This window comes from Amphimedon queenslandica, unplaced genomic scaffold (genome assembly GCF_000090795.2).
Source record: "Amphimedon queenslandica unplaced genomic scaffold, v1.1 AMPQUscaffold_13174, whole genome shotgun sequence".
Taxonomy (NCBI): Eukaryota; Metazoa; Porifera; class Demospongiae; order Haplosclerida; family Niphatidae; genus Amphimedon; species Amphimedon queenslandica.
Genome location: NW_003546590.1, coordinates 67,063 through 77,404, shown reverse-complemented (window position 1 = coordinate 77,404; position 10,342 = coordinate 67,063). Strand labels below are relative to the sequence as shown.

The 10,342-nt window shown below is 35.7% G+C and overlaps 1 protein-coding gene across 1 annotated transcript; it reads right to left on the bottom strand.

The window, feature by feature from the left end:
* Nucleotides 1-2,638: 2,638 nt before the first annotated feature.
* LOC109584731 (RNA-binding protein NOB1-like) lies at nt 2,639-6,236 on the bottom strand. The gene is made up of 3 exons (XM_020000562.1): nt 6,011-6,236; nt 3,146-3,196; nt 2,639-2,894 (listed from the first exon to the last, which is right to left on the bottom strand). Exons 1-3 carry the CDS (start codon nt 6,210-6,212, stop codon nt 2,890-2,892), a joined length of 258 nt encoding a protein of 85 aa, XP_019856121.1. The 5' UTR covers nt 6,213-6,236; the 3' UTR covers nt 2,639-2,889.
* Between the last annotated feature and the right edge of the window lie 4,106 nt (nt 6,237-10,342).

The following is a 10,342-nucleotide window of genomic DNA, read 5'->3' as shown; positions in this document are numbered from 1 at the left end:
CACTGTCTGCCCTGCCTTGTGCAGGATCACAGGGCTGGAGAATGGATCCAATGAGATGGATAGACTGACATTAGTAAAGACCAATAAAGACACTGTAAGTGGAGGGAGGGGTGGAGGGGCATGTGTCACCTGTTGAGAACCAATTAAACTCATTAAGATAATGATAACGGTACTGGTATGTACATGTACATGTACATATGGTTAGCTTGTAAGTTCACAGTACATGTACATGTATAGGGACTTTTTGATATTGTATTGAATGGAGAGAGAGAGAGAGAGAGAGAGAGAGAGAGAGAGAGAGAGAGAGAGAGATTATTAAATAATATGACAATTAGTTTAAGAGAAGGACACTACGCCCAACTCTTGTCGATAGTCAGACGTCGGAGTGTTGGCCACAGTCGGTTGATGCTCCTAGTCTGCCTACCCACCTAGACTTCTTTCCTGGCTATCTACCCAGCACCTCGCCCTCGACCCTCTTTTCACGACTCAGAGACACCAATTGTCGTCATACCATGTGACAATATAAACAAAATTTTTTTACAACTACTGTGTTAGCATGAAGCCGTGGTGAACAGCAGGCTAGGCAGTCCGGTCTTGAGAACTGGAACTGGGGGTTAAAACGTTTTTAATGGCCAAACTCTCACCTCCCTGCCTGCCTTAAAAAGCTGTTGTTACCAATATGGCTTGTACAGTTACATGTGTGCTGACACTAGATATACAGGGCCTATGCTTATTATCTAACACAACTGGGCTTACCACTACATACTGGAAGGTATTGGTTTCTTTTCTCCTGGCACTATAAACTTGACATGTGCTTGACCATGTGCTTTAGGTGATTATTATTTATTAGGTGATATTATTAATTAAGGCTGGGTTTTGGTTTGGCACTTAATGAATTATTTATGCATTGACATGTACATGTAAAACATATGCTCAGAGGGGGAGAGAGAGAGAGAGAGAGAGAGAGAGAGAGAGAGAGAGAGAGAGAGAGAGAGAGAGAGAGAGAGAGAGAGAGAGAGAGAGAGAGAGAGAGAGAGAGAGAGAGAGAGAAAAAAACCCCACAGGGACAGGGACAGATGAGGTCCCCACCCCTGTGGGGACCCCATCTGTTCTGCCTGGACCCCAAATACATTGCTAATTTAACAGTAGTCTATTACATAATGTGATTAGTTATTATTACTAATTAAGGCTGGGTTTTGGTTTGGCACTTAATGAATCATTTATGTACATGTACATGTATTGACAGTATGATGTGGTTATTTTGAAGCTGTACTATTGTCAGTATAGGTATGACTTATTCGGTGAATGCATTAGATGCTATGGAAGAAGTGTCCATTAGGCAGAGGAGGCGATACTAAGAAGATAGGTCACCCGTGCAATGGAAAGGCCTGGCCAAAGGACTTTTTCACCCACATAGGTAGTCCTACGACAATAGGTTGGTGTTACCCTTCAACGACCCAGTGATCCCAGGACATAGCCGGGCCGAGGCCCACCATCATCCTAGGTATATAAGCCGAGGTTTGCCGGAGGTGAACTTTTTTCACACCTCTTCCTACCGCATTTTTTGGGCATGAGAGATTATTAAATAATATGACAATTAGTTTAAGAGAAGGACACTACGCCCAACTCTTGTCGATAGTCAGACGTCGGAGTGTTGGCCACAGTCGGTTGATGCTCCTAGTCTGCCTACCCGCCTAGACTTCTTTCCTGGCTATCTACCCAGCACCTCGCCCTCGACCCTCTTTTCACGACTCAGAGACACCAATTGTCGTCATACCATGTGACAATATAAACAAAATTTTTTTACAACTACTGTGTTAGCATGAAGCCGTGGTGAACAGCAGGCTAGGCAGTCCGGTCTTGAGAACCGGAACTGGGGGTTAAAACGTTTTTAATGGCCAAACTCTCACCTCCCTGCCTGCCTTAAAAAGCTGTTGTTACCAATATGGCTTGTACAGTTACATGTGTGCTGACACTAGATATACAGGGCCTATGCTTATTATCTAACACAACTGGGCTTACCACTACATACTGGAAGGTATTGGTTTCTTTTCTCCTGGCACTATAAACTTGACATGTGCTTGACCATGTGCTTTTTAGGTGATTATTATTTATTAGGTGATATTATTAATTAAGGCTGGGTTTTGGTTTGGCACTTAATGAATTATTTATGCATTGACATGTACATGTAGAACATATGCTCAGAGGGGGAGAGAGAGAGAGAGAGAGAGAGAGAGAGAGAGAGAGAGAGAGAGAGAGAGAGAGAGAGAGAGACTAATATGAGTTGCTCCTCATATGTTATTCTTAGTGCTATAATAATACAGCCTTATATGGTAAAAATGATCTCCATCTCATTTTTCCTCCTCCTCCTTTTCTTCTATTACCGTATAGCGGGAATTTTGGAGGGGCTAAAATTAAGCAAATTGCTAAATTTTGATGATTGAAGGATTTTAATTTGGCAAATTTGTGGCCACGTGTCATTGAGCATATGTATAATGGCTCAAAATGGTGGATTTTTATTTTGGCAAATTGCTATCAAAATGCCAAATTCGCCAAATTTAATTCCTTCCAAAATTTCCCATTATACGGTAGTTCCTGAAGACTGTCATTGGTCAGTACTGTATTTTTATCTCTGTCTATAAATATGCACATGTTTAATGTGTGTCATATCAATGTGTGTGTGGATTAGAATATAAAAATAGAGCATCACACTATAAATTAATATAAAGATACTATTAATCAATGGGTATAGATATACATGTAGTACAGTCTTTACTTTGTTCTTTTTCCTTCTCTCTGTCTTCTTTGCTATTAGTGCTTTGTTCAGTTGATGTATCATCACATTCTTTATTAATATCAATATCATTGAGGGAATCACTCAATGTCGCTTCATTCTACAATAATAAAATAAATAAATAAATAAAATTAATAAATAGACAACAACAATCTGGGATGCCATGAACTATAGTCTTTGCTTTTTTCCAAAAACCTGCTACTTCTTTAATATGGTCACAACTCGAATAGAAATGTGGAAAACATGTTTTAGAGCCACATTTAAGTCTACATTGTACATGTACATGTGTAAGTATTTGAGTGACAAGTATATCTGAAGAATTGAGAATAATTATTTCTTGTATAGTCTTACCTTCTGTGGCTTCTTTCCAGTGTAGAAACCAGCTGTAGAATAAGGTATCCTCTAAAAATAAAATAATAATTATCGCACTAAATTTTGTCAAACAATTTAAATTCATATTGACTGGTGGTTTTTATTTAATGAATTACTGAAGTTCAACGCACATCAAAATGACTGGTTCTATAAGAAGTTACTTAACCTTCCATTACATGTTACATTAATAAAAAATTACATGTAAATTATGAAGAATAATTAAGAGGGAAGAACAAAGGGAGAGAGAAAAAGGCAAATGTGAATGGAATGATAAAAGTTTATGGTAGTTGGTTAGATGTTCATTTATTCTTATACATAATGTACTTATATTGTATAGAAACTTTGAGAAAGTTTCTCCAAAATTATTCCAGAGTCCCTGTAGCATAATAGTATAGGGCCAGTGGCCAAATTTGCCAAAAATGAAAAAGAGGGATTTCTCCAATTTAATATTTTTTCTAACACATATACATTTAGGCCAGGTTTACACAGAAACAGTTCACTCAAATCCGTTTTGATTTTGCATCGTTTTTACAACATTTTCAATGCGTTTACACAGCTGCGTTTTGGCCAGGATAACTTTAATTAACTGTTAATAACGTAAACGCACAATTGGGGCGAGCATGAGCGAGACCCACTATAATCTGTCTAGGTCTATTTGCGTTACGTCTTGTTTGTGAACGGAAGATAACGATTATAAATCAGTATACTTATAATAAATTTGGACCACGCAGACAAAATTAATTTTGAGGGTGTGGTCACAATGAGAGAACAAGATGGCGGCGGCATACTGGACAAACTATCTATATTTAGATAAGATGACTGATGAGGGGCTATCTAAAGCATCCTAAAGGCTTAAAAACTTAATAGCAGTTTGATCTAAGACTCCTTTAGATTAGAATAAACTACCAACTTAAATGTCCATGTCAAAGATGTTATGTTTTATTTAATTAGAATTATCCTCTCTCTTTTTACTATAATTTTATACTTCAAATTTTCCTTCTCTCTCTATCCTTGTTCTTTAATTATTTTATGTTTATTAGTAAGTTATAGTTCTTTGAGATTGCAAGAAAGATTAAAATTTAGAAGTATAGCTTTGTTTCTTAGACCTCTCCTTAGAGTGGCAGGACATTTTTATCTGTTTTACTGGGTTATTTTGGTTCAGTGTTAGTTGGTGTGTTTGCTCTTTTCAGACCCCGGCCATGAGGCCGGGGTCTGAATATGCATGCAGGCTAAGAGCTGGATTTATTATAATTTTAATCTTCTTATCAAACAATGTGAATTGATGGCTCATGCTCGCCCCTTCAATGTTTACATTCACCCTAGTAATTTTAATTAATAAATTGTAAAATAAAATTGTGGTGGGCAAGGAAAACATGCTTTGAATTTTGAAAACAACTTTCTTTCTGAGAAAGCTTGCTATATTTGTAGAAAATACGACCAGTAGTGAGTATATACTTTCTGATATACCGTATATCTGGTAATTTTCATAGGAGAAAATTTTCAGACAGAAAAATTCATGTATTTTTATTTTCGCACAGTGGTTCCTGTCTGAAAATTAACAACATACGAAATTTTAAAGATCTTGTAAAGGATCCCACAGAGCATCTCTGCTTGAGAAGCTACCATGCTTATTAGACTGTCTGCCAACTGCTGTAGGAGACTAGGAGAGATACTTTAATTGGAAGAAACAAAGCAGTGCCATTTTGTGATGATAGTGCCACACGTCTTGACAATGCATGTGGTATCTGCATGCAAAACTTGCGCATGAATAAATTAATTTTCATGAATTTTAATTTCGCACAAAGCCATGCATCCGAAAATTAAATACAGACAAAAATTTCCAGATATACGGTATTACTACGAAAATTTCCAGATATACGGTATTACTAGGATTTAGCTTTTTGTGCCAATTTTTAATAATGTATTTGTTTTTAGCTGTTTACACGGAAACGCTACTGTTTTCAAATGTATGCGTTTTCAAAAGTCTCCACTTGGGAAGCCGTTTTCATTTCTCTTCGTTTTCATAGCGTTTTCGCACGTTTCTATGTAAACAGAAGGTGCAAACACATACAAAAGTAGGGGCAGTTGCAGGAATGGGAAGGAGATGCTGACGGCACACGAAGCGCACCGCGATTTTGACCACACCCCCTTTTTATGGCGCTAAAATGTTGTTTTTGAATATTATAGGCGTGGTCACGGTAAATTCAGGCACTCTGGTGCTTCCTACTGCTCTTTAAACTCTGGAAAATGCTGAAATTGAGGCTGAAATGATTGTCAAGTGTGTTGAATAACTTTCTTAAGACACTTAGCAGTGATATGAGACACCAGAGCTTAAAAAAGCAGAAGAAAGAAATGTTGATTCTTCAGGCTAATGGGGGTGCTCAAGTACCCTCAGCACCCCCCTAAATCCGCCCCTGCAAAAGTATTCGTTTTTGCTTGAAAACATAGCTGTGTAAACATGGCCTTAGTTATGTTGCATAGAAAGTTTCAGCTGATTCCAATCAAAATAATTTCTTTATGAAATTTTAAAGTTGCTATAAAATTAGACCAAATACTGCATAGCGATAAATTTTGGACGGAGTTAAATTTGGCAAATTTAGCACTTTTGATAGCTATTCGCCACAAGAAAACCCACCATTTTGAGCCATTATGCGCATGCTCAATTGCAAGTGGCCAGAAATTTGCCAAATTACAATTCGCCAATTGCCAAAATTTAGCAATTTGCTAAATTTAACTCCCTCCAAAATTTCCCATATATGGTACCCAGACATCATTATAATGCATGAACGACTAATATTAATTATATATGCAGTACAATATAAAGCATCATCTCCTCTCAGTTACCATGTTTTATATATTCTTGTGATGGTTCCCTCAATATCAGTTCATAGGGTAATATTTGTAGTCTCTGGCGGGTCTCACTGTCCTTTATCTCACTAATAACGTCTCTGATAGTATATACAGTCTTGGACCAGTCCTGTAGAGCCACTCCCTTTATAAATGGACCAGAATCAACTACTAAACAGCTCACTCTGCTCTTGTTCATCTCAATGTCATGGGCGACGGGCGTGGCCTCACTGGCCTACAATAATCATAGATAATAGAGTAAAGAGGGATTGGAAACGGGGCATCTCTAATACTCTAATATCCTATATTAGAGTATTATCCTATATCCTATATATCCTATATATCCTATATATCTAATTATTATTATTATAATATCTAATATAATAATAATAATAATAATGTACTCTAATATCTATGCAATAATTATCTTTTTTCATTAAAGTATCTATGATTATAGATTATATAGCATCATATCATACAATTTTCATATTTTCTTTTACTTAATGTAATAAAAAAACAATACATTATCATGGTTTGTTAACTATCTCATGGTGCAAATATTTTTAAAAAGAGATATTAAATATATTGAAACCTCAGGAAATCATGATCTTTATACAGTTGCAACTGTCTCAGTGACAATAATACAATGTGGGCTCCTGATTCAACAGTTGAAAGTTAATGATTTAAGTCCTTCAAATGATAAAAACAGCTTTTCTTTTCTCTTTTTTTAGTTCTCCACATCTTTAGTGCAAAGAAAGCATTAAAGCCTGTCACTGCTATCACAACTATCTAAAAAATAAAAATTAGATCATCACTTCATTATAATCTACTATTTATTATAAAATGATACCAAATAATAATTTATGCAACAGTTATCATTTCCTACAAGTTACTGACAAAATAAAATTTGGACCACATACTCTGGTCCTGTAGCTACTTTAGGGTCGGTATATTAATTGTGCTCTTAAATTTTGGCATTTTCAAGGGGACCCTGATTTATTGAAATGTAATATTAGCGAAAAATAGAAAGAAAATCACTGATGAAACTCCTATTCAATAGCATAGCACTACTCGATAAATCCAATCTATCCATTCAAGAGCAGAATACTTAATAGGATCACCTAATCTACTGTTATCTTGTTACAGATCTTGCCTTTCTTGTGTACAAGCTTGTTTAAGTACATGTACAAACTATTATTAGCGACTAGTTGAACTAGCATTTAGTATACTCACTAAAATGCTAAAATCAAGTGTCGCAATGAATACCTACCCTAAGGTATATGTGCGGGCTAAACTACTAAAGTGTATTTTGAAAATTAAATTATGCCAGAAATGGATTCAACTCGGTATATGAACTACAATTAACTACTTCACATTGTATACCGTAAAGCACAACATTTTCAAGGGCTGTAAATTTCCCGAATTTGCCTAAAAATCTATTTTGCAGATTCAATTTTTGTAAATTTATGCCGTCAGCCATTTTGTACCATAATAATCCTCTTAAATTTAACAATAATATTAATGGCATGTAAGTCGGCAACAATTATTGATAAATGACTGGAAATCTTTATTCAATGAATTGTCGATAGTTCAATGCACATAATGGTTATAAATGACCGATTTATAAAAGGTTCCTTAACCGTTTATTACAAGTATGTGTATGTACATGTACATGTACATTGATAAGAAATTACATGTACATGTAATTTATGAGTTGCAACTATTTATTTCTTTACTTGTTGTTCTTTGTTGGTTTGTATTGGATCAGTTCTTAAATTGGTTCCTCTTTGAGGTCCTCTCTCCTTCTCCAGCTGGTAAGTGAGTGCAATCAGTCAAAGATCAATAGCTGATAGACTTTGATAATCACCAGTCTTCTTAGAGAAATCAGTAACTAGAGGAGAGGGAGAGGGAGGGAAGAAAGGCAAATATGAAAGGAAGAATAAAAGTTTATGGTAGTTGCATGGTTAGATGTTCATTTATTGTTATACATAATGTTCTTATGTTGTGTAGAAAGTTTGAGCTGCTTCTGATTAAAATTAGATTTTTTATTAATTTTTTAAGTTGCTCCAAAATCGGGCCAAAGTCCCTGTGCTATAGTACAGGGTCATTGGCCAAATTATAAATTATAAATTGGCCAAATTATTATAAAATCAGAAATCAGATCATAATAATAATCTATGTGACAATTATATTTTCTTACAAGTCACTGACAAATTTAAATTTGCATGACGTGCTCTGGTCCTATAGCTACCTTAGGGTGTATGGGTATTAATTGGACTCTTTAATTCAGTTCAGAGTTTTCAAGGAAACCCTGATTTAGCAAAATGTAATATTAGCAAAAAATAGGAAGAAAATCATTGATGAAACTCATATTGAATAACATAGCAATACTCTATCTATTAAAGAGCAAAACACTTAAGGATCATCCTATCTACTGTTATCTTAGTACAGGTCTTGTCTATCTTGTGTACTTGTACTACCATATAGTGGGAAATTTTGGAGGGGATTAAATTTGGCAAATTTGGCATTTTGATAGACATTCACCAAAATAAAAATCCACCATTTTGAGCCATTATACACATGCTTAATGGCACATGGCTACAAATCCAAAAATCCGCCAATCACCAAAATTTAGTAATTTGCCAAAATTTAGCCCCTCCAAAATTTCCCACTATACGGTATTAGCGGCTAGTTGAACTAGTGTTTTTAAAAGTACACTTGCTAAAATGCTAAAATTAAGTGTTGCAATTAATACCCACCCTAAGGTAATAAATTAGAGTTTGTATAGTAAATTGGACTTCTATATAACAAATTGGAGTTTGATATGATAAAGGCCCACGGCCTTTTCAAGAGAAATCAACTTACAAGGAGTTTGTGGAAGGTACTGGATCTTTTTGATGAAGGCACTAGTTTACAAAGGTCTAGAAGGAATGAAGGATGGAGAAGGAAGAGGAGCTACTGTTTCACCAGATGCAACATCATCATGACATAGATATAACTGTACCATAAGTAAACTTAGTTTATTATTGCTAAGTGTCTAATTATTTTGATATACAGTTAACAAGTAATTTAAATTGTTCTTTATTGTAGATATCTGACTATTCTAATAGTAGTACTCTAGACTGTAGATATTACTAATAAAGTAGTCCTCTAATTATAACTATAGTAAACTGTACCAGATATCTGACAAATCAAGGGCAGTAAGATAATAACTATGTGGCAAGACTGGCTGTCTAGCCATGCCTCGCTACACCATACTTTCCAGTCGCTGGAAAGGAAGTGGCTCAGGCTTGGGGTCAATTACAAAATTTCATTTCAATTACAATTACTACCAAAGCAGCTAAAACCAGATCAATTACAATTACAATGACTGCCATAGATGAGCTTGTAATTACAGCATTAATTACAATGATCCTGATTTTACCTCTATCATGACAAAAATAACAATGATTTTCTACCACATTGTATTGAGTTTTTAAAAGTTTTGTTAATCAGTGAACATTAATGAGGCTTACTATGCTGAAAATTCACTCTAGAGGACTGATATAGGTAGAATATTATCAAAGTAAGATTATAGGCACAATTACAACACATACATATATGTATAACCTAATTACAATTACAATTACACTCTGTAATTGTAATTGTAATTATATTTGTAACTGACCACAAACCTGATGTGATTACAATCATACATGTGTTTAATAACTGAGTAGACCTAGTATTACATGATGGCTATATAAACCAGCAGCAGTACATGATCAGAGGTACATCTGTTGATCCTTCTTTCCCAGGGTATCTATCTATTATGGATAAAGCAGCCAAAGCAATCCCATATTGTGTTGGTAAATGGCTCCCATCTGATCAGGCCGTCCTTGACAAGTGGCTGCAAGATCTCATTGAAGAAGTTGATGGGAAGGATTCCACTGATTGTATTGATGATGTTGATGCTGCAGATGGAGGCCTTGAGATAGTCGGATTAGAGCCACCAGTTAGGGCTCTTCAAGTCCTGATAGAAACGGACTCAGAGGTCAACATGTTCTTCCACCAAATGTTTCGACAGATCCCGGCTAAAGATCCAACCTGTAAACCGCATATTACCAACTATCGTCTTATGTTGCGTCTGATAAACCACATCATGACCAAGGCACCAGAATTCAACGAGTCCGGACTAGTTGGTTTTCCCATCAATGCTATTCTAAATTGGCCTATGGGAACCACAGGAGGGTTTGCTGCCTTTTTGAATGACAAAGTTAATGTTCATTTTAAAAACATCCTCAATCACTGGGCCATCTTTCTTAAATCTGAAGAATCTCGCTATGTCCTTAC

Excerpts from the sequence above, each read along its gene's own strand:
- LOC109584731 (XM_020000562.1), bottom strand. The coding sequence starts at position 6,212 with ATGAACAAGAGCAGAGTGAGCTGTTTAGTAGTTGATTCTGGTCCATTT. Across the intron at positions 3,197-6,010 it reads ACAAGAATATATAAAACATG|AGGATACCTTATTCTACAGC; the intron begins GTAACTGAGAGG and ends TTTTATTTTTAG.